Genomic DNA, 25,640 nt, shown 5'->3' with positions numbered 1-25,640 from the left:
AGTACAAAATGATTCATTAATATCAGTATAAAGGGTGGATGGATGCATGGAGGAGTAAACAAGTGAATGGATGGATGGAAGGATAAGGGAATGAAGGGGTAAACAGGTGGATGGATGGAAGGATGAGAGAATGAAGGGATGAACAGGTGAACGGAAGGATGGATGAGGGAATGCAGGGGTAAACAGGTGAACAGATGGATGGAAGGATGGGGTAAAAAAGTAGATGGATGGATGGATGGAAGGATGGGGGAAATAAAGGGGTAAACAGTTAAATGGATGAATGAAGGATGGGGGAATGAAGGGGTAAACAGGTAAATGGATGTGTAAATGAAGGGGTAAACAGGTGGACGGATAAAAGGATGGGGAATGAAGGGGTAAACTAGTGAACAGATGAATGTGGGAATGAAGAGGTAAACAGGTGGATGGATGGAAGGATGGGGTAAAAAAGTAGATGGATGGATGGATGGAAGGATGGGGGAAATAAAGGGGTAAACAGTTAAATGGATGAATGAAGGATGGGGGAATGAAGGGGTAAACAGGTAAATGGATGTGTAAATGAAGGGGTAAACTAGTGAACAGATGAATGTGGGAATGAAGAGGTAAACAGGTGGATGGATGGAAGGATGGGAGAATGAAGGGATGAACAGGTAAATGGATGTGGAAATGAAGGTGTAAACAGGTGGATGGATGGAAGGATGGGGGAATGAAGGGATGAACAGGTGAACGGAAGGATGGATGAGGGAATGCAGGGGTAAACAGGTGAACAGATGGATGGAAGGATGGGGTAAAATGGTAGGTGGATGGATGTATGGAAGGATGGGGGAAATAAAGGGGTAAACAGTTGAATGGATGAATGAAGGATGGGGGAATGAAGGGGTGAACAGATGGATGGATGGATGGATGGGTAAACAGGTGAACGGATGGAAGGAAGGAAGGAAGGGTTGCAGGGGTAAACAGATACATGGATGGATGGATTGGGGAATGAAGGGGTAAACAGATGGATGATGGAAGGAAGGATAGGGAATAAAGGGGTAAACAGGTAAATGGATGGAAGAATGGGTGAATGAAGGGGTAAACAGGTGGACCTATGGATGGATGGAAGGATGAGGGAATGAAGTGGTAAACAGGTGAATGGATGGATGATGGAAGGATGGGGAATGAAGTGGTAAACAGGTGAATGGATGATTGATGGAAGGATGGGAAATGAAGGGATAAACAGATGAACAGATGGATGGATGGAAGAATGGGAGAAGGGGTAAATAATTGGATGGATGGATGGATGGATGGATTATAGGTGAAGTAAAAGATGGATGGATGGATGAACATTAAGTAAAGGATGGTTGGTTAAAGTGATAAACAGACTGAGTAATAGACAGATAGATAAATAGAGTGATGAATGGACAGACAGATAGACAGTAAACTGTTATTGCCTGATGGGTTTCAGAGCCATCATTTCATCACGTCTGCGCTCTTTTCTCTTCAAGTCCTGCTCAGTGTTCTTCAGTTTGTCTGGGACGAGCCGCAGCTTGGACTGCATGTCATTGATGACATCCTGGAGCTCTGCCTCTGACGGGAACACACGCTGACATACAGGACAGCAGGGCTCGCCCTCCTCCGTCAGCTGACTGATGAACTGACTGTACACGGCTGTGGCACCCGCCAGCATGGCTGCTCAAAGAAAGATCCAGGCCAGAGAAGAGAAAAAGACACTGAGAAAACTAGGGATGTTCTGATTTAGCACAAATACTGTGTGGGTAACAATCACCTACCACAACAGTTTCCAGCTTGCTACTTCATATCAACAGTCATTGCTATACTTGTCATAAAGCACTCTATATCCTGTTTGCCAATAAACAGTAATTTACCATCAAACAGACCCCCACACAGAATCTGCATTGGAAAAGCTTCAGACTTCAGCAGAATTCAAAGGCCATCATACACAAAACACATCCTTCGGCCCTAATTTGTCCTCATTATACTGTATTTTCTACCAAATGTATATAAATTCTGCATTTTTCTTAAGATTTCCTCCAATATTAGCACAGAATGTATATTTTGTGGGGATCTAAAAGGTTTTGTAAGAGCATCAGTATGACCATGCCGAACACACTTCCGTACCTCTCTGTTTGGAACACTTCTCCAGCTCATCATCCAGTTTGCTCAGGTCCGACTGGAAGTCCTGACTGCCGCACACGTTAAAAAGTCTCTCTTCATAACTGGCCAGCAGCTCTTCCTTACGTTTGATTTCTGCCGTGAAGTGAGTCTTATTCTGTTCTCCAGACGCAAGCTCCTTGCTATGAAAAACAAAAATGAAAATTTCCTCAAGAGTCTCGTCTAGCAATGCTAGTTAGTTTACTTATCAAGTCTGAACCGGAGCAAATTACAATCCCAAGGCTGCAGGTTCAAATCCTAACGTGACGTGACGGGTCTTTTTTTTATAATAATAATAATAAAAAACAAAGATATGACATCCAATGTATGTAAGGTAGTACAACTAGATCTCTTTTATTGAATCCAAAAGGTTTTAAATATATTTTGCTACATATAAAGGTATTTTGAAGATTTTGAAGTGGCAAAAGGTCATTTGGTTTAACCGTCCAAAGGCACCAATACAGCCATTTCATTTGTGATTAAAAATACTTAAAATGTAATAAATGTATATTTTTTTTATTCTGGTATGATTTTATATCATCATACCTGTATATCAGCATAGTGCAAAATGGTATTAAAATTATGTGTAGAAGTCGTTGCTTTGTTATGAGAAAGAATGTCTGGAAAAATGAATTTCATGATGTCATGTCATTCGGAGTAACCAATATAAAGGGACCATTTTGGATCAAGTCATGTGGTCAATATCATAACATCATATCAATATCCATGACAGGATTCGGTGTGACAAATCATTCAGTTAACACTTAATAAAACTTCAAAATTAATTAGATCTCCATTATGTTTTTTTTTACACTTTTAAAAACTTTATTCGTCAATGATCCATGTATTACCATTATTGGGAATTAATTCACCACTGTTAAAAGTTACAGTAAGTTGGAGAATAATTACATTTCATTGTGCAAATAATTCTCTGTAACATGTAAATGCGTGTGAACTTCAGTTATTTTACACATAGTTTATGTACACTACTAAAAGTGTCTTTAATTGAATTTTTACTATATTTAGACAACGTCACCATCTGAATACTACAACGCATGTCCCACTGACCTGAAGATACCTGTTCTTCAGAAACCCGGAATCGAAACCAAATATGTTAAGATTTATGTATGTGGGTGGTTGTACAAATGCATGTGTGTGTCGCTTATCACGTAGACATTTAGATTCTGATGCATGAAACTGCATGAAACATTTTATACCCTCACACTGAATATCATAATTTATGGCATTCTCTAACTTATTATATTAAACACCTACTATTATACAAATGTTTGTGGAAAAACAAATCACTAAATAGTGTCACATACTTCATTTTGCTGAGCCGTTCTCTGGTGGAGTTGATCTCTCTGGATTTGGAGTGGATCCAGTCTTCCAGCTCTCTCTTGCTTGGGAAGTGTCCCAGCAGAGACACCAGCTCTTCATTATGTCTGGACTTGATCTTCCTCACTTGCTCCTCTTTATCCATCTAGAATCCGAAGCAGAGATTAACTTTTTATTTTCTTGTTAGATAAAATTGTCACTTTGCAAACCCCTATCTGGCATAAGCACTGATCATAAAAATACTATGTTTGAGAATATAGATTGCTCTATCCAGACATTACTGTGCTTCATATTCTGTATACTGTCATATAATGCCTAGAAAGAGTTAATATCTCTCAGTGTGCTCTGATTCAGCACATTTCGATAAATGTGATAATGCGAATAATTTGGGTATTTCATATACTGTATTTAAAAGAAACCGCAAACTTCTAAAATATAAATAGTAGTATATTCTCTTTGCTTTTATGCTACAATATATTTGTTATTGATTTATTTTTAGAAAGTGTCAAGATGTATAAACAAAATAGGACTGAAAATTGTAAACACTCTTGCTTTTTAAAAGTAGTATGAACATTTCTGAAGAAACTATTTTATAGATTGCCTAAAGAAATAATTATTTTAAAGAAATCTATTAAATTTGTTTGTAATGGATTATGTTTGATTCACTATTTCATTTTCAAATTCAGATTTCCAATCATTTCATTCTTTAGGCAGCATGGAGTGTTATAAATTACTTTGATGCCTCAAGCAAACATTAAAAAAAAAAAAAAAAAAAACTTGAATTCGATTTCATTGTAAAAAGCTTTAGTTTTTTTGTTTAAACTGAACACAAAGCACATATTGTTATAAATAGTACATTTTTTTGTGATGTAAAAATGAAAGTGTTAATGAAAGACTGGAGAATATTAGGTGGTCAGGAAATCACAAAAAAAGACTGTGCTGACATCTAGGTGTTACAGTTATATACTGCAAGCATTGTGCATACTAATACACATCTATTACTTTCAACAAATTTTGTAGGATGTATTATGGTACTCAAGAGTATTAGCTGAATTCTGGATGTTTCTTGCTCTGATGTGCAGTTTACACTGTAGAAAAAAAATCAAAATATTGTCAAGTTATGTTTACCACAGGCTTTATTTTACTCATAAGTTGAAAAACCCCATTATAAAACCCCATATGGAACCAGCAGCAAAGTTTTCTTGGATCTGATGTCATCCCTGCATTGCTCTCTATTGTCCGAAGGCATTTGTTTTGTTTATGTTTGGTGCATTTGTTTCAGAATTAGGCATAAAACTGTTATCACAATGGATAGGGCGCACATGGGCATATAAGTGATGATAAATTAATGAATGAAGCATTTATCCAGAGCTTTTTTTTTTATGTACTACTATACACCCAAAGTGCTTTACAATCATATCAGAGGGTCTCCTCACCCACCATCAGTGTGCATCATCCACAAGAGAGTGATGGAGCCAATTCAAAAGAATGGGGATCATTAGGAGGCCATGACTGATAATGGCCAATGTGGGAAATGTGGCCAGGAGATTTCTTTTTCTTTACGAGAAGATTTTTAATGACTCAGCACCTTGGTTTACTGTCCCATCCGAAGGATGGTGCTCTTTCAGTATTGTGTCCCCACTATACTGGGACATTAGGACCCACACAGACCACAGGTACCACTTTTCCACCAGCATGAACTGGGTGCTAGTTCAGAGTTAGTGCTATTGCCGGTTCAGAGTTGGTTCCACTGGCGAGCATTTTAAGAACCGGTTTGCCTTTCCACGGGCCACCACAGAGCCAGGTCTTACATCACTGCATACGTCTCATCTTTCCCAACAACACTAGCGTCGCAGCGCCAAATACACCAGCAACAATGGCGAACGTTGCGTTACTATAACCTACATCAGCATCCAAACACAGTGAATTCAACGTGTTCACGCAGCTCGCCGTAATTTGACGGAGATTACAATCGAGCTGCTTTTAGCTCGATTAGCTGCTATTTTAACAATTGTGGTCACAACTTTCTGTTCATCTTGTTGGTCACGGTGACCCTGCCCCCAGCCCCTGACGCAAGTGTTTTACTTCTAGACCAGCAATGTTTTGGTGCTGCTTATGAACCACTTTTCCTGGTACAGAGCTGGTGCTTTGGGTGTTGAAAGATAAAGAACTGATTCGAAACAAAGCTCTGGCTCTGAACCAGCACTCAAACTGCCTTGGTGAAAAAGGGGTAAGGGTGAGCACCCCCTGCTGGCCTCTCTGACACCTCTTCCAGTTCCAGCAAGCAACCTAGTTTTCCCAGGAGGTCTCCCATCCAGATAATGACCAGCTCAACCCTGATTAGCTTCAGTGGGTTACCACTCTTGGGCTACAGGGTGATATGGCTGCGGGCGAGAATGATGTGTGAGCTCACCTTGGTCTTCTTGAGCATGTCCATCTCTGCATGTGCCCTGGTGTGTGTGTTGAGCAGTTCCATCTCCTTGTCCAGTTTGCGCTGGGCCTGATCCAGTTCAGTTTTCTCCCTCTGTAGTTCAATTACTTCTGCCTTCAGACTGTCCACAGTACAGGCCTGAACGGCATTATCAAGCTCCCGCTCCTATGAACACAAACATATTAAGACAAACATATACAAAAATAATGCAGGGTGTCAATGATTTAGAATTGTTTTCTTTCTTTCAATTTATTTAGTAAACAACAGGGCAATTTAGTGTGATACAGTAATCCCATAAAAGTGCAGATGGGAGTGGGAGCCATGTCAAGGGCAAAATGGACAAGACATGCATTTTTGGGCATTAAAGCCCCTATTATGCTTTTTCAAACATTACCTTTCATGCAATGTGTAATGTAGCTGTCTGTGAATATAAACGATCTGCAAAGTTGTGAAGCCGAAAGTGCACACTGCACGATAAATAAAGTTATAGTCTCTCAAAAGAAAGACTCTGAACAGCCTAGCAAGTCATCAGGAATTCGAATCCCACTTCCATGATGACTATATGTCACTGGGTAACACATTTGCCAAATGCTCGCCTATGGCCTTCATTGGCTGCCCGTGAATGTCTACTTTGACCCACTCTCAAACACTGTTGCTGGTTTGTGTTGTGTACATGTCGAGAAGACGCGGTTTTCTGCTCTGCAAAACCAAATTCTCTTTGTAAACACTTCCAAAGGATGAGGATGTGAAGAGTCAGTGATTAAAATGACCACAGAGATACAACAGCAGTATAACCTGGCTTCTCAAATCTGTGTGAGGTCTAAATGGGATTTACAAAATGCCATTAAAGATGGGACAGTACCCACTTTATTTGGACCAACTTGCCTCTCAGAACCACAACCATTCTTACTATTTTGAGTAATGATAAAGGATGGAGCAAGATTTGTTTTACAAACATCAACGTTACATCAGTCATTCATGTTAGTGCTCAGCTAATGTATGCACTGTTATTGATACTGTTAATAATACAGTTCCCACATGTACACCACAATAAATTAGAAATATGAACATCGGTTTGATGGACATACACTTGTTGATCCTGATGGTGAGGAATTACAGTTGCAACATCTCTTATCGTATGTCAAACTGAGTAGTGCATCACTGAGAAATGTCCTGCTCAAGTCGTTCTTGCGATGGAGGCTCGAGATGAATAACTAGTTCTTCCAATGTTTCATCATCAGACTCTCGATCAGATTGATATGGTCAAATCGATGCCATCATTACTGTATTTACAGTGTGTACAATTGCTGAGCTTTAGGAAGCGTCCGGAGATGAAGTTCTGTTATGGTAACGGCCGTTTTGCTTCCAAAAGCACTATAAGTGGTAGACCAATCACAACAGACTGGGCCATCTGGCCAATCAGAGCTGAGCAGGCTTGTGGAAAGGAGGATTTAGAGAGACTGAAGCATCTGACGAGTCGTTTGAGAATCACTGAAAAATGTAGTGATGTGCAATGTATATAATGAGAAAATGAAAGTGTTTTTTGACCTTTGATGGATGTAAAACTGTTGTAGGAGACCTCTTAAACAAAATTAGGCACCTTTAAAATAGCATAATAGGGGCACTTTAAATAATAGAGCAAATACCAATTAAACTGACTACCGCAAAAAATAGATTACACTCCAACCATAAATTTTAAATCTGAGAGGGAAACTCCTACAAACACATATGCAATAAGGTCAGTCGCAAAAATTACAGCGTCCACGCCTTTTCATTACTATTTTTTCACTACGTGTCTTCAATAAATCCTTACAGTAGTTTTTTAATGCCAAAAGAGGGATTGAGCTGTTAGTAAATCTGGCCCATGGTAATTTTAGTTAAGGATTCAGTTTAGGAAACCAACAGAACATTGACAGATGAAATATATCTAATGCTCAAAGCAAGTCGTCAGTGGTGTAGCGCAGTCTAACCATTTTCTGAAGCTCAGTGTCCAGCTCCTGCAGTCTGCTAGAGGAGCCCTCCAGTCTTTGGAGATCAGACTTGATGCTCTTCAGTTCCTGTTGTTTTTTGGCCTGTATGTCTCTCTTCAGCTCAATGGTTCTCTCTAGACCGGTCTTCTTATCACGGAGATCATCGATGCTTTGCTGTTTCTGTGCCTCTTTCTCCTGCATATCATGCTGAAAACAAGAAATTATTATTAAAAAATGGCAACACGTTACAGTACTAAAATTTAAATTTTAAGAATTATATGAAGTTTCAGGATTTTATCTACCATAGTTTGGTTGAGGTCTTTAGAGTCCTGCTTCAATCTCTCTTCGACTTGTGTGTGGAAGCTCTGGAGCTGTCGTTCGTTAAGAGGAGTCCGATCATAGCCCTCCAACTCCAGGGAAGACGCTAAACTTTTCACCTGGTTGTCCCTCTTTTTAATGTTCTCTGTGTGCCTATCTGCCTCCAACTGCAGACGGCCTTCAAATGAACAGAGACAATGATGATGAACAGCTCTGAGAAAGAATAAACTTTTTTTTCCTGCTAAAAATGAATTTTTAACAAAATCACTTGATTTGAAAGTATTAGTTCATAATCTATGAAACAAAAATTTGCCAACATTAAAGTTTATTCTTTAATTAATGTGGATTTCATTAGTGAAGACACTTTGCAGTAGTTATTTCTATGAAGGAAAAAAAAAAAAACATTGATTATGGCAAATATCATAATCACAATTATTTTGGTCAATATTGAAATCACAATTATTGATGGGAGATATGATCAAAGTCTTATTTCATGATCTGAGTCATTTTAGATCATCAGTAAAATTTCACAATTATCGATAGGCTACAAAAACTAATACTAGGTTAACTAATGTAGATTAGTAAAAATTCCTCAAAACAGTTACAGAAGACAAGTAAACAGGCAGCAATACATTAGGAACAAAGAAACTAATTCATCAATGGACAAATAAATACAACAGAACAAAAATACAAATTAAATAAACAGTTCTTTATGTTTTTCAGGAAGATGTATTGTGGTATTCAGGTAAGTAATAGCCTACAACTGAAAAGTAGGCCTAATCAAATGTAAAATAATCTTCACTGTATACATTAAATATAGATTAATCCTTATTTAAGCTACAAAAGTTAATAATTCAAGAGCAGTGAGAGATTTTTATCTTTGTCTTTTGATTAACCTTAAATGACACAGGCCAAAGCAGTAATATTGGGCTGACGTCATTTTAAGTCTGAATGCATGGATCAAATATACTGTTACACATGCGTTTTGTTTCTCAACTGTTTACATTCACTTAAGAGATAACCGACTGTGTTTACGAGGATACTTAACAAAACGGTAATTTGACGTTTTTGTGCGTAGGCTATTTTACCATTTAGGAGCGAATCTGAAGCCCACAGTATACTTTGCTTATGTGCGTTCCGCTCCGTCTCGGAGCACGTGCACAGAACTCCGCCTGGGGAACAGTGTCTCTTTCGCAGCTTAATCAAACACGTTCTGCAGTTTAGCAACAATAGACTGCATTTTACAACACTCACTTATTTGGCTGATTTGGATGGCTTAGGAAGGACCGAAATCGCACAGCCCTACATTTGATGAATGAAAGCCACAAAGTGAGATAAAAGCAAAAAGAAATGTGTTCAACGCAAGTTGTCCAAAGCACGAGATGAAAGCATGCTTTCATGTGCCCTGCAGGTTGCCACGTCAAGTGCTTGTGTTATTTAATTGGGTTAAAATGACACTTGACATTTGACTTGACATTTGATAATCAACAGTGCTTTGATCTGCCTGCATTGACACTATTCTATAAGAGCTGCTGTGCAGCCAAAATTATGTACCAGTTATCAATGTAAAGCTGCTTTGACACAATCTACATTGTAAAAGCGCTATACAAATAAAGGTGACTTGACTTGAAATTTTTTTTATACAAACCCGATTCCAAAAAAGTTGGGACACTGTACCAATTGTGAATAAAAACAGAATGCAATGATTTGGAAGTTTCAGATTTCAATATTTTATTCAGAATACAACATAGATGACATATCAAATGTTTAAAACTGAGAAAATGTATCATTTTAAGGGAAAAATAAGTTGATTTTAAATTTCATGGCATCAACACATCTCAAAAAAGTTGGGACAAGGCCATGTTTACCACTGTGTGGCATCCCCTCTTCTTTTTATAACAGTCTGCAAACGTCTGGGGACTGAGGAGACAAGTTGCTCAAGTTTAGGAATAAGAATGTTGTCCCATTCTTGTCTAATACAGGCTTCTAGTTGCTCAACTGTCTTAGGTCTTCTTGATGCGCCAAAATGTTTTCTATGGGTGAAATCTGGATCAGGTTGGCCATTTCAGTACGTGGATCCTTCTTCTACACAGCCATGATGTTGTAATTGATGCAGTATGTGGTCTGTCATTGTCATGTTGGAAAATGCAAGGTCTTCCCTGAAAGAGACGACATCTGGATGGGAGCATATGTTGTTCTAGAACTTGGATATACCTTTCAGCATTGATGGTGCCTTTCCAGATGTGTAAGCTGCCCATGCCACAAGCACTCATGCAACCCCATACCATCAGAGATGCAGGCTTCTGAACTGAGCGCTGATAACATCTTGGGTTGTCCTTGTCCTCTTTAGTCCGGATGACATGGTGTCCCAGTTTTCCAAAAAGAACTTCAAATTTTGATTCGTCTGACCACAGAACAGTTTTCCACTTTGCCACAGTCCATTTTAAATGAGCCTTGGCCCAGAGAAAACGCCTGCGCTTCTGGATCATGTTTAGATATGGCTTCTTTTTTGACTTATAGAGTTTTAGCCGGCAACGGCGAATGGCACGGTGGATTGTGTTCACCGACAATGTTTTCTGGAAGTATTCCTGAGCCCATGTTGTGATTTCCATTACAGTAGCATTCCTGTATGTGATGCAGTGCCGTCTAAGATCACGGGCATCCAGTATGGTTTTCCGGCTTTGACCCTTACGCACAAAGATTGTTCCAGATTCTCTGAATCTTTGGATGATATTATGCACTGTAGATGATGATAACTTCAAAACTCTTTGCATTTTTTCTCTGTGAAACTCCTTTCTGATATTGCTCCACTATTGGTGATCCTCTGCCCATCTTGACTTCTGAGAGACACTGCCACTCCAAGAGGTTCGTTTTATACCCAATCATGTTGCCAATTGACCTAATAAGTCGCAAATTGGTCCTCCAGCTGTTCCTTATATGTACACTTAACTTTTACGGCCTCTTATTGCTACCTGTTCCAACTTTTTTGGAATGTGTAGCTCTCATGAAATCCAAAATGAGCCAATATTTGGCATGCCATTTCAAAATGTCTCACTTTCAAGATTTGATATGTTATCTATATTCTATTGTGAATAAAATATACGTTTATGAGATTTGTAAATTATTGCATTTTTTTTTTATTCACAATTTGTACAGTGTCCCAACTTTTTTGGAATCGGGTTTGTGTATATATATATGTGTGTGTGTGTGTGTATATATATATATATATATATATATATATATATATATATATATATATATATATATATATATATATATATATATATATAAATGAATGAGCAAATGAGCAAAGGACTACCTTGCTCAACTAGCAGGTCAGATTTGATGCGGTTCATCCTCTGGCACTCTCGGCCAGCCCGTTCAAGCTCGCGCTGACACTCCGTAAGTCTTCTTTCCTTCTCTTTGACAGTCCGCTGGTGGTTCTGATACATGTCCTGCAGCTGATCATCTGAGCCCTGAAACACCTAAAAACACAGCACAACACAGAGTCAAGGCTCCCCAAGGAATGAACAAACGGTGTGACACAAGGCCTTGTCTTAGGCCCTTCGTTTTTCTATCCGTACATGCTCCCTTTAGGCAATTTTTTAAGAAACATGGTATTACTTTTCATTGTTATGCAGACAACCTTATATTTCTCCAGACCAGAGGAAATTCTTTAGTATTGATGGTTTTGTCTCCATTTCATTACAATTTAAGAAATAATCTTTGGGGAGAGAAAGAGGGGAGGATGAAATAGAGACATGACTCAAGTTGAACCCAAATCTTTCACTACCACTTGACCAAAGCATCAACAGTAATGTTACTTCAATGAAAATACTGTTGAGAACTAACACATAAAACGTTTATTTCGATCCCCAGTAGTCCAGAGGAAGCCATAGGTAAATTAAGAAAATTGAATGGCTTTTAGTAAGAAAAGCTAGCGGATGGACCCCTCTTTTATTTTTAAACAATATAACACGAATGACAAAGATGAGCAAGCAAATGCAAACCCCTAGTTTCAACATCAGATGAAAACAGCAGCAGTACATACACCAAAACAATCCATAACTGAACATCCTGTACATGTTTTCTATGCAAAACACTTCCTCTGCCTTCATATGATCATTATCTGGCTTTTATGACTAATTCTGAGAGCAGCGTAAGTTTTATAACTGATGACTGTTTTTTTTTTGTTGTTTTTTTACTTTGGTTACCTGCTCCATCTTTTCCTCTAGTTCCTGGTTGTCATCCTCCATCTGTTTCTTCCTGCTTTCCAGAGCTTTGATGTCATTATCCAACTTCATTATTTTGCTGAGGCTGCTGTCTATGTCATAGAGTCGGTTCTGAAAATATGGGGAAAGTGTGTTTGGTGAATATACATAACATGACTGCATAAGTGTATAGGCTAAAACTGAACTGACTATTTGACAACAGCTTTGAGCGTGGCTCATCAATCTTTTGTTTTTAACTCAATTGATTCATAATGTGAAGCTTCTGTTTTTGCACTGATGTCAGACTTATCAATAATTTAGGATCAGATTTATCTTTTAATGTGTATCTAAAGTTACAAATAAAAAGAAAAAAAAAATAGTCTTGATGACTTTTTTTTTTTTTTTAAATCAGTAAAAAATTTAAATGCATATATTTTTTTTTTTTAAAGCCTACAAATTGCCATCACAAATTCTTGTGTTTCACCTCCAGTGGGTCAATCTGATTCTCGATGCGTTGGACATTCTCTTTGGAGGAAGACAGCTGAGCCTCTTTAGTGGTCAGCTGCTCTCTAATCTCTTGGGCCTTATCTTTGTTCTGTTTTAGGTACTTGAGCTCCATCTGGCAGGTTTTAACAGTATTTGCCTGCTTCAGCCTCAACGTCCGCAGAGTCTCCAAAACCTTAATGTACCTTCAAGCAAAAGGTTGTGGTTATTTTCAGCTGATGCTAGCTTAATATGAGCAAAAGACACCACAGGACAAGTCAATGTGAGGGAAAAAAAAAAAAAAAAAACTAACCAAAAAAACTACGAATATAGTTTAGTATAACAATTCTTATAACAATTGTTGTTGTTGTTGTTTTTTTTAACAAATCAGCTTAGCCAGCAAATGAGTTACTTGCCAATAAGATACACACTCATTTATCGCCATCTGCTGATGTAGGCCTAGCGAATTAGAGCCATAGAATCACAGCTTTGCTGGCATGTTGAGCATTTATAGAATTTACAAAACATACATTGTGTAAATAATAAAGGGTAAAAAATAATTAAAGGTGCCCTAGATTCAAAAATTTAATTTACCTTGGCATAGTTAAATAACAAGTGTTCAGTACATGGAAATGACATACAGTGAGTCTAAAACTCCATTGTTTCCTCCTTCTTATATAAATCTCATTTGTTTAAAAGACCTCCGAAGAACAGGCGAATCTCAACATAACACCGACTGTAACAGTCAGGATCATTAATATGTACGCCCCCAATATTTGCATATGCCAGCTCATGTTCCCAACATTATGAAAGGCATTAGACAAGGGCAGGACGTCTGGATGTGCACAGCTGAATCAACAGACTAGGTAAGCAAGCAAGGACAATAGCAAAAAATGGCAGATGGAGCAATAATAACTGAAATGATCCATGATATCATGATATTTTTAGTGATATTTGTAAATTGTCTTTCTAAATGTTTTGTTAGCATGTTGCTAATGTACTGTTAAATGTGGTTAAAGTTACCATCGTTTCTTACTGTATTCACAGAGACAAGAGCCGTCGCTATTTTCATTTTTAAACACTTGCAGTCTGTATAATGCATAAACACAACTTCATTCTTTATAAATCTCTCCAACAGTGTAGTATTAGCCGTTAGCCACGGAGCACTATCAAACTCATTCAGAATCAATCAAAATAAACATCAAAATAAACACTGTAAACATTAAAATAAACACTGTACTTACGCGATTAGACATGCTGCATGACGAACACTTTGTAAAGATCCATTTTAAGGGTTATATTAGCTGTGTGGACTTTTTTTTATGTTGTTTAAGGCAAGCGCGAGCTCTTGGGGCGTGGAGCACGAGATTTAAAGGGCCACACACCCTGAATCGGCTCATTTCTAATTATGCCCCAAAATAGGCAGTTAAAAAAATGAATTAAAAAAAAATCTATGGGGTATTTTGAGCTGAAACTTCACAGACACATTCAGGGGACACCTTAGACTTATATTACATCTTTTAAAAAAAAGTTCTAGGGCACCTTTAAAGGGTAAAAAGATTCTTGAAATGAAGGGGGAAAATAAATAACTATGTACAAATATCAAAGTTTAATAGAAAATAATGAGAAAGGGGAGTACTTTAGAAATTTTCCTAGATATTTTGAGATAAAATGGCTTGATGAACACATACTGTAACGTTCCAAATTGAAAACATCCTTCACACTGTAAAAGCATTAAAAAATGACTAGACAAAAATGAGAAAGCATTCAGTGCTGTTTCCCATTAAACATGTGAAAGGGACCATTAAACATGGGAAAGGATGTAAAAATGAAACACTAAAATATGATGCAAATTGTACCAAAATTTTCATATGTGGACCTAAGGAAAAAAAAAAGATCCATAATAAAAAGTATATGACCCTTTTAATGACTGAAAGCTTCTGTGAGGAATCCGCTGTCCAGATACAAATACCTTGTGGCTGAGAAAATATCATCAAACTTCTGCTTGAGAGCTTTCCCTTCACTGAGAGGCCAGTTGGACTCCTCTTGATGGCAGAAGATGACATGGTTGATAACAGCTTTGGAGACACCCAGGGATGAGATCATCTCGCGGTCTATTTCAGCACATTTAGAGCTTATACTCACTTTCTCCCCATGCCTGACATCAAGAGAGGTCAAGACATATTAATACCAAACAAGCAAATGAGTCCTTCAAACAGGGACAATAAAGTACACTTTTCAAGGGATTATTACTATTTTTACTGTATTTTTGATCAAATAAATGCAGCCTTGGTGAGCATAAGAGGCTTAGGAATTGCCAACTTACTTGATTCTGGTAATGACACCCTCAAGGGTTTTGAACTCAGTTTTCTTGCCCTTCTGTGTACTTTGCATAGACCTCTGGACGGCCACAGCATCGCCATTCACGTCTCTAAACTGGAGTCTGATCTGCGCCCGTACATCCGTCTCATGAGCGTCCTACAACAGACCAACATTATCTATTAAACTCTACAGAAACAAAGTGTCACACTGCCCAGCTCTTGCATGGACAATACGAACCAGTGTTTTCAAGTTTGGAAAAGCTGAATAAGCAATGCAAAAATACCTGTAATTCAGAACATTTCTACAACTGCTTATATTTGTTTACTTGAATTACTCTTGTCAAGGACCTACTTTGGGATCATGGACAAAGGTGTTTCCTTTACTTCCTGGTGGAAAGTCTCCTGAAGTGATGTATTTGAGACACTCAATGATGGTCTGGAAATTCATAAAAAAAAAATAGTTCATATCCACCTTTTTTCTACACCCCACGATGCTTTGTGTGAATTAAGAGAGTAACATCAGTTAAACTGTAAACAATAAGCGAAAAGTTCGCTCTATGAACGCAATAAGCATTTTCAAAAACTGGGTACAATGAGGAGGCATTATTCTACTCACCCTTTAACCATTGAACATTAAAAAGACATTTAAATGTGCAAAAGTATTAACAAATTACTACCACAGACCATGAATAACAGCAGCAATAATACGGACGTGCTAAATATCACTGTCTGTATTATATGCTGCCTTAATCAACATAGCGTGATAATACTTCAAAATTATTTCTGCCATTTTGACAGACAAAAATTTTATTTACCTACTTTATTCCACATTCCAGTATGGGATTATACATATATAAAATAGGAATTAGAAGTGAAAAGGGGAGACAATTACATTTTAAAGCATCCATGTGAAAACAAACCTGGAAAGAGACGTGGGGATTTGGGGAGAATAACGAGAGATTTTTATGCAGTCCAGTGAATTAATAATGAGATATATCAAATTAAATAGGGAGAGCAGGTCACAAAGGTGCAGTATATGTCCTTTTCATTGTGTTAGAGCGGAATACCAAAAAAAAAAAAAAAAAAATCAGGAGGAAAATAATGCAGCGCCTGAAAAGAGCTCTTGCCACAGAATCAGATAACTTGGAAACTTAACAGGAATTTATGGGAATTTATGGGAATTTATGAGAATTTATGGGAATTTATGAGAATTTATAGGAATTAATTGGAAATTTGGGGAAATTTACATAAATGTATAACATTTACATAAAAAGTATCATATAAAAACAAATATAAACATTTTGTTTGGTCATAACATGAAATAACAGTTATTTATTTTTCACATTCAATTAATTCTAATTTATGTAAAATAAATATATTTTTATTCCAGCAATTGTTATGTGTTATTTATTTCAGTGTCACATGATCCTTCAGAAATCATTCTAATATGCTGATTTGATACTCAGTTATTATCATTGTTGGAAACAGTTGTGCTGCTGAATATTTTTTGGAACCTGCAATACTATTTTCAGGATTCACTGATTAATAAAAAGTTAAAAAGAATAGAATTTATTCAAAATAGAAATCTTTTCTAACAATATCACTTTAATATCACTTTTTTACAATTTCACACATCCTTGCTAAATAAAAGTATTAATTTCTTTCAAAAAAAAGAAAGAAAAAAAATGACTGACCTCCAAATTTTGAACGGTAGTGTATATTGTTACAAAAGGATTTCTATTTTAAATAAATGCTGTTCTTTAAATTTTTATTCATCAAAGAATCCTAAAAAAAGTATCACAGGTTATAAAAAATATTAAGCAGCACAACTGTTTCCAACATTGATAACGGAGTATCAAATTAGCATGTTAGAATGATTTCTGAAGGATCATGTGACACTGAAGACTGGAGAACTGATGCTGAAAATTCAGCTTTACCATCACAGAAATAAATTATATTTTTATGTATATCAAAATAGAAAAAACATTATTTTAAATTTAGTTATTACAGTTTTTTTTCTGTATTTTTGATCAAATGTGCATGTTATGGACTGGGGGATGCACAGGGGGTGTGTCCTCAATAGCCCTGCAGTAAGTAATGTGCTGTGTGAATGTGATTGAGGAATGTGCAGGCTAAAAATTAAACTAAAATTGCATTAAATATGGTTGTTTTAACCAAAATTATGCTGCAAGATGCTCTTTTCAACTACATTGAAGTACCCTGTTATAGGCTAACCTGTAATTTTGCAAATTCCCTGTTTATTCCCATTGATTCCCGTTAATTCCCATATATTCCTGTTAATTCCCATATATTCCTGTTAATTCCCATATATTCCTGTTAATTCCCATGGAAAGTTTCCAGCTTTGAAAATTCCCGGAATTTTGCAACCCTAATTGTAGCACACCCTTATGATTTGAAATGATTTGTTTCAGTCTTTTTGAATGGAACATTCCCGAACCGCAAGTGTCAAGTCATCTTCATTTATATAGTGCTTTTCACAATACATATTGTTTCAAAGCCGCTTCACAGTGACGATAGGAAAATTATTATCGAGCTAAAGTTGGTTTTTGATTGAATCATTTCCATTGTAAAAATTGTTAATTATTCTTTTAGAGGCTGCTTAAATGACACTTTTCCTACTGAAAACCGAATACCTTTAATGCATTCTTGCGTGTTTGAGTTTGTATGTGCGCAAAAGCTTAAAAAAAACGATATTTGCCAAATTACTTTACTGGTCCGCATAATACAGAAAAATTAGTTGTGTCCGCGGATCTATGCGAACTGGAATAATTTTGATAACGTTTTATCTATACATAGGGAAAGGAAAGGGAAGGAGGCCTTCGCAGGGGATAGTTTAGTTGAAAGGTCAGGGCTGTGTTATCGTCATGTCTAGATGCAGGTCCTTCATCTCATCTGGATATGGCCTGGATCTGGCAGACTACAGCAAACCTCAGGATAAACAGAGACAGACTAATATTAGCGTAGACACCATTCTTATGATGTAGCGAGTACATCAGGTGTTATGGGAAGTGTTCCCGGTTCCGGCTGACCTAATCTATGCAGCCTAACAATTTACATGAATTGATTTATAGAAGTAGATAATGTGTATGCAAGTTTAAACAGATGTGTTTTTAGTCTAGATTTAAACTGACAGAGTGTGTCTGCTTCCCGAACAGTGCTATGAAGACTGTTCCAAAGTTCAGGTGCTAAATAGGAGAAGGACCTACCGCATGCAACGTCAACTGGCGGCCCGCGGGCCAAATCCGGCCCGCCAGAGATTTCCATCCGGCCCCCAGAATAATACTGAATTCAGGAATAGCCTTGTAAGAGGAAAAAGTTTAGGGCTGGTCCGAATACCATTTTTTGAGCTTCGAAGCTTCGGTAGAAATGAACATCGACTATTTGAAGCTTCGGAGAGAGGGGCTGAACATATTTTTCTCTCTAATAAAGGCAGGAATCTGTGTCTGTATGTCTGTTTGCATTTTTATTATTCCGAGAACCGTTCATCCAATCGACTTCACAAGGGAGTGCAGTGTCGCATTTGGTGCAATATAGATGGACACGCGAGACGCGACACATTCAGAATTAATAAACTTTTAGTAAACTACAGTTAGAGCAGCGCGAGCGGGAAGCGGCGCACCTCATGCAGGCAGGGCTTATGCTCCGAGAACGGACACTGCACTAGTGATATAAAATGCACACACACAGGTCTGTTAAATTAAGCAATACTTTTAAGGTAGTCTAATATTTTTCTGACTAACAAATTGGCACAGAAGGGTAGATTTAAATAAAGAAAAACGAAATTTAAATAAAGAAAAAACAAAATTTAAATAAAGAAAAAACAAAATTTAAATAAAGAAAAACGAAATTTAAATAAACAAAAACGAAATTAAGTTAAATTAAAAACAAGATTAATTTAGACTGATAATAACGGGTAAAAAATGCTAATACATTTTGTTTCTATTATTCTATTTTCCACAATGTCAAAGCAACAAAACACAAGCTCAGACATGCACTTCGGTCCATACAAACTCTGCTGTTCTGAACACTCCCGTTGCTGGAACACGAGTCGGTTCTATTTCTAGCATGCACACGTTTTCCGCGTGGCTCCACGCAGCTGAGACACTCACGCAGCCAGTGTGTCGCCGGCCTTATTCAAGGGGGAATGAGAACCGTTTCGCGGGGGATCCCAGGTGTGCAAAAAATAAAACAAAAACGAATATTCGAATGTCAAATTTTCAAATCGACCAAATATACCCACCGAACCGAATATTCGGGTCCGTTCCATATTTATTTATTTTTAAATCTAACGAAAAAAAAAAAGCCTTCTGAAAAGTAGCTTGTGCCATAGCCTGCCTTCAGTCAAGAATGACGATAAACGCATTGCTCTCATTGAACATCTTTTATTGTTTCACGTGCTCATTTTTTCACAAATGTCAAAATTTTCCTTGCCTGGGATTTGCGCACAATTGCGTGACAGTGATGGACAGCTTGACACCCTCACAAATATGAAGTCTAAAATATCGCTATCGCCCCCTGGTGGCTTGCTGCAGTACAGGTAATATGTAAAAAATAACATAAATTTGGAATTAGAATTAGTATATCAAATAATAACATATTAGGATACAATTCGAATTTTATTTTATATTACGAGTATCTGGCCCTTACAGTGTCTGCAGAAGAAAAATTCTGGCCCTTGGACAAATATAGTTGATGACCCCTGACCTACCGCCTGCGGTTGATTTTGATATTCTAGGTATTATCAGCTGGCCTGAATTCTGAGAACGCAATAAACGTGAAGGACTATAATGCATTAAGAGCTCCCTCAGGTACTGGGGAGCTAAACCATTTAGTGCTTTATAGGTAAGTAGTAAGATTTTAAAATCTATACGATGTTTAACAGGAAGCCAATGCAGTGTTGACAGAACCGGGCTAATATGGTCATACTTCCTGGTTCTAGTAAGAACTCTAGCTGCTGCATTTCGTACGAGCTGTAGTTTGTTTATCAGGCGAGCAGAACAACCACCCAGTAAAGCGTTACAGTAATCTAGCCTTGAGGTCATGAACGCATGAACTACCTGTTCTGCATTCTTCATTGAGAGCATATGTCGTAGTTTAGATATATTTTTAAGATGGAAGAATGCGTTTTTACAGATGCTAGTAACATGGCCTTCAAGAGAAAGATTGGTATCAAAGAGCACACCCAGGTTCCTAACTGACGACGAAGACTTAAGAGCAGCCATCAAGTGTTAGACAGTATTCTAGGTTGTTATGTGAGGAAGTTTTTGTTCTAAATATTAGAATCTCTGTTTTTTTTTAATTTAGTAGTAAGAAATTACTGGTCATCCATTTTTTTAATGTCAGCTATGCATTCCGTTAATTTTGTGAAATGGTAAGTGACACCCATAATCTAAAATGCAGTAGGCTCGTCAGGAAATAAGGTGGATATTTTATATATGACTTTTTTATCCATTAGAGTTTAAATATATTGAAAAATCAACAATAAAACAATATTTATCAATTCTTCATAGTGGTAAAAAGAAACAAAATAATTTTTATATTATTTCAGGCATAAAAAGCAATATAGGACACTTAAAGGGTTAGTTCACCCAAAAAAGAAAATTCTGTCATTAATTTCTCACCCTCATGTCGTTCTACACCCATAAGTCTTTTGTTCATCTTCAGAACACAAATTAAGGTCTTTTTGATGAAATCTGAGAAATCCCTCCATTGACAGTGACGCAACTAACACTTTTTAGATGCTTCAAAAAGTTCATAGAGATTGTGTTCAAACTAATCCATGTGAATTGAGCAGTTTAGTCCAAATTTTCTGAAGAGACACGATCAGTTTATATGATGAATAGATTGAATTTAGGATTTTATTCACATATAAACAACTCACACTTCAGTGGTAAATCTCAAGCATGTTTGAGAACCAATGAGGTTCATTCTCCTGTGTTACACAGCTGTTTGTTCGCTGATCAGTGTTTATATGTGAGTAAAAGCCTAAATTAATCTGTTCATCATATAAAGCAATTGAGTCTCTTCAGAATATTTGGACTAAATCGCTCAATTCACATGTATTAGTTATATCTCTTAGTTAGATCTCTTTATGAACTTTTAAAGCGTCAAAGTCGCGTAGATGTCAATGGAGGGAAAGAAATCTTTCAGATTTCATCAAAAATAACTTGTGTTCTGAAGATGAATGAAAGTCTCATGGGTGTGGAACAACATAAGGCTGAGTAATAAATGACATAATTTTCATTTTTGGGTGAACTAACCCTTTAAGTATAAAAGTACTTTTTTTTGTATTTTATCTTTCATATAATTAGAATTATAAGATTATATGGAACATACATTTACAACGGTTCCTGTCATTACATTTTTCCTTTTAAAGTTGGCATGAAATGGAAGTTATAGTGTTTTCTTCCCTATTGTGACGTATATCAGAGTGAAACGGCTCTTCAAATAAGAATAAATGCTGGGCAGGGCTTGATTTTCTTCATCGGGAATTGAGGTGCATTCATCCCATCACAAGATTCAGAGTTTACAAAAGTGTTCACATCCCCATAGAATTTGAAATGACAACTTGTAAAATCTGAATAGTGTGAAATCTATGATAATATGACCGTTGAAGATTAGTGTTACCACATAATTCCAAGTCTGAAGACGTGAACAGCTCTGAGCAGAATTTATCTAAATTACGGTAATTAGGACATGGTGTGAACGCAGCATTGATTGTGATTGGCTGTTGTTTGCTATTGTTCTATCTCATGTAACTGACAGGTCCCGCCCTCACGTCATCAGAGAACAGAAGTGCATGGATAAATCTTTTATAATAAATACTGCAATATTCCATTAAAAAGATTTGTCCATTTTCCTTTTATGGTGACTTAAAGCTCTCCACCACTGTCAAATGTTAGTGTGCAGACCTGTATAAATCTCTTATAATAACTGTCTCACCTACATTTAAATTATACACTCACATAAAGACTGGCAGCAAAATACAAACCGTTTTTCCAGCTCCATTAGGTCCCACAAGCACCGTCAGAGGGCTGAAGAAGGAGATCACTTGTTTGTCTTTATCCTCAACTCCAAAACTTCTCACTCCCAGAATACTCATCTTTTCAATCTTGGACATTTTGGACCAGTGCTTTGACTTGTTGCCTTGAAATGACATAAAAGTACAATTAAATGTCAGTGCACACAATTAAAACTTCACATTTAGATAACCAGAACTTGAAAATGATATTGACAGTACAACAACATATGCATAAAACAGTCATTTATAATGTCGAGAGAGTCGTTATAAAGTGCAACTAGCTAGCAAAAATACAATAAATACATTAACATGGCTATAATATTGCATAAAATTTCATTAAAATAACTCACACAGGATAAAAAAACCCGCTGTAATCTCCACGTAAACTGTAATAGTTTGTTTAGACTGCAGGTAGGCAGTCAGTCAGGCAGGCGTGTGTTTCCCGCGTCGGCGCAGTGACGTTCTTCCGTATTCAACTCCGCGTCACGAGAATCATCTAGAAACTACATATCCCACAATGCAATTTAATAATAAATAAAAAAGAGCGATTCTTTTTTTTTTTTTTTTTTTTTATTTAATAACGAATACATAAAATATATATTGTGTTTATAATTAAATAATATTGAAAAATAAATTATATTCACTTGTTTCAATTTAATTTAATGAACTTGTTTTGATTTTAAGGACACTTCCTACACCTGAATTATCAAAAAGTTAACTTTGTAGTATTATTCATATTATGGCCTACATTAAAGCAGGATTTGTTGAAGTAGTGTGCTATTTTGAACACAGCCAATGTAAGACTAGCAGTAGTATGGGTTACTAGTAGCAGCACATGAAGCTTATCAAAACATTTCAAATGCTCATGCATCTCTCCTGAGGAAACCGTCTTGTCAGTTTAATAGATTCAGCGTGAACACGACCAAGTTTGGTTTGTAGATGTGGCTGCAGAGCATTAAGCATGTGTGAAATGGTCAAATCGTCTTCGCGTGTTCAAGGATTTCAAAGGCTCACAGTGAACAGAGACCTGCAAACCTCCACCCACAATCGCTCAGATCTGCACAACCTTCCCTCTCATGCTGTTTCTGGTCTGTAAGTACTCCAAAGTAGGGTCAATATCATTTTCACAATTCACTGACCATATTATAAACCTTTTGAATTCAGTATTCTGATGTGTGGAGTCACATTTTATATTACAGTGGCTTCTCAAAACGGCAAAAATTTCGTAATTGCATATTTTCTCAATTATATTTTATACAAATATATAATTTCAAAATCACTGTTTTTTCGGCATATTTTGTTGTTTAAATCACATTCTTTCGGCATTACCACATCCGTCCACTTGGTGGTGGTGTTCCGCTGCTGTTTTATAAGGATGTTCAGTTTACCAACTACGTTTTTTAAGTAGATTTATAGAAAACGGAGATCATCAAGTCGAACCTGATATGAGTGTGAGTAGAGTCACGAGGGCGAGGATAGAAACAACCCAGAATCTACAGTTTGTAAGGAAGAATGAAGATTTTTTAATGTTTTTGAAAGAAGTGTCTTATGCTCACCAATGTTGCATTTATTTAATGGGAGAAAAAAACATATTAGAATTTAAAATAACTGTTTTCTATAAAACAAAAACAAAAACATTAATTTATTGTATTGTTACTGTGATCAAAGATTAATTTTCAGCATCATTAGGCCTACTCCAGTCTTCAGTGTCACATGATCCTTCAGAAATCATTCTAATTTGCTGATTTGGTGCTCAGTTGTTATCAATTATTATTGGTGCTCTCTTGTTAATGGTTCTTATTAATATCCAAATGTTGCTACTGTTTTTGTGGAAACTTTAAGATATTTTCAGGATTCTTTGATAAACAGAAAGTTCAAAATAAAATAAATAATCAAATAAAATTATGTTGTAACATTATAAATGTCTTTAATGTGTCCATGGCATGCTGAATAAAAGTTTTATTTATTTATTTAATCTTCCTTGCCTCAAACTTTTGAATGGTAGAGTGTTACAGTTTCCACAAAAAGTTTTCAGTTGTAATTGATAATAAGAATATTGTTTCTTGAGCAGCAAATCAGCAAATTAGAATGATTTCTGAAGGATCATGTGACACTGAAAACTGGAGTAATGATGCTGAAAATTCAGCTTTACATCACAGGAATATACTAGATAAAAAAAAAAAAAAAAGTTTGTCAAGACAAATTTTGAGAAAGCCTGACCAGAAAGTTTAAAGAAGTTTACAATCTTGAACTTTAAAGGTGCCCTAGAATTAAAAATTGAATTTATCTTGGCATAGTTAAATAACAAGAGTTCAGTACATGGAAATGACATACAGTGAGTCTCAAACACCGTTGTTTCCTCCTTCTTATATAAATCTCATTTGTTTAAAAGACCTCCGAAGAACAGGCGAATCTCTACATAACACCGACTGTTACGTAACAGTCGGGGTGTACGCTAGGGCTGGGCGATATATCGCATGCGATTGTCACGCGCATTTCGTCAGTAAAGCCGGTTCCCTGATTACCGCTAAATCGCCATCACCTGCTTTCAAATGGAGCGGCATTTAATAGCCAGAGCCGTAGTTCACTGACAAGCTACGCAATATCGAGTTCATTATCGAAGGCGATTCATCTGCGATAATGAACGCGATATTGCATGGCTTGTCAGTGATCTACGGCTCTGTCTATTAAATGCCGCTCCATTTGAAAGCAGGTGATGGCGATTTAGCGGTAATCAGGGAACCGGCTTTACTGACGAAATGCGCGTGACAATTGCATGCGATATATCGCCCAGCCCTAGTGTACGCCCCCAATATTTGCATATGCCAGCTCATGTTCAAGCATTAGACAAGGGCAGGACGTCTGGATGTGCACAGCTGAATCATCAGACTAGGTAAGCAAGCAAGAACAACAGCGAAAAATGGCAGATGGAGCAATAATAACTGACATGATCCATGATATCATGATATTTTTAGTCATATTTGTAAATTGTCTTTCTAAATATTTCTTTGCATGTTGCTAATGTACTGTTAAATGTGGTTAAAGTTACCATCGTTTCTTACTGTATTCATGGAGACAAGAGCCATCGTTATTTTCATTATTAAACACTTGCAGTCTGTATAATGCATAAACACAACTTCATTCTTTATAAATCTCTCCAACAGTGTGTAATGTTAGCTTTAGCCACGGAGCACTATCAAACTCATTCAGAATCAAATGTAAACATCCAAATAAATACTTTACTCACATGATCTGATGTATGCATGCAGCATGCATGATGAACACTTTGTAAAGATCCATTTTAAGGGTTATATTAGCTGTGTGAACTTTGTTTATGCTGTTAAAGGCAAGCGCGAGCTCCGTGGGCGGGAGCGT

The 25,640-nt window shown here is 36.9% G+C and overlaps 1 protein-coding gene across 2 annotated transcripts in view; it reads right to left on the bottom strand.

Moving 5' to 3' along the window:
• LOC125252159 (DNA repair protein RAD50-like) overlaps positions 1–22,769 on the bottom strand; it is a 105,007-nt gene extending 82,238 nt beyond the window's left edge. For both annotated transcript variants that reach the window (XM_048165254.1, XM_048165253.1), the window contains exons 1-14: positions 22,616–22,769; positions 22,236–22,390; positions 15,576–15,659; positions 15,229–15,380; positions 14,875–15,060; positions 12,904–13,108; positions 12,423–12,551; positions 11,528–11,693; positions 8,193–8,386; positions 7,891–8,097; positions 5,903–6,085; positions 3,477–3,634; positions 2,119–2,294; positions 1,431–1,668 (exon numbers count right to left, since the gene is read on the bottom strand). In XM_048165254.1, coding sequence (XP_048021211.1) covers positions 1,431–1,668; positions 2,119–2,294; positions 3,477–3,634; positions 5,903–6,085; positions 7,891–8,097; positions 8,193–8,386; positions 11,528–11,693; positions 12,423–12,551; positions 12,904–13,108; positions 14,875–15,060; positions 15,229–15,380; positions 15,576–15,659; positions 22,236–22,364 — 2,207 coding nt within the window. In that variant the 5' untranslated portion in view covers positions 22,365–22,390; positions 22,616–22,769. The remainder of the gene's footprint in view (positions 1–1,430; positions 1,669–2,118; positions 2,295–3,476; positions 3,635–5,902; positions 6,086–7,890; positions 8,098–8,192; positions 8,387–11,527; positions 11,694–12,422; positions 12,552–12,903; positions 13,109–14,874; positions 15,061–15,228; positions 15,381–15,575; positions 15,660–22,235; positions 22,391–22,615) is intronic.
• Between the last annotated feature and the right edge of the window lie 2,871 nt (positions 22,770–25,640).

The sequence above is a fragment of the Megalobrama amblycephala genome, linkage group LG18 (genome assembly GCF_018812025.1).
Source record: "Megalobrama amblycephala isolate DHTTF-2021 linkage group LG18, ASM1881202v1, whole genome shotgun sequence".
Classification (NCBI taxonomy): domain Eukaryota; kingdom Metazoa; phylum Chordata; class Actinopteri; order Cypriniformes; family Xenocyprididae; genus Megalobrama; species Megalobrama amblycephala.
Note: the sequence above shows the minus strand (reverse complement) of the source record. Positions and strands in the feature narration are given on the sequence as shown.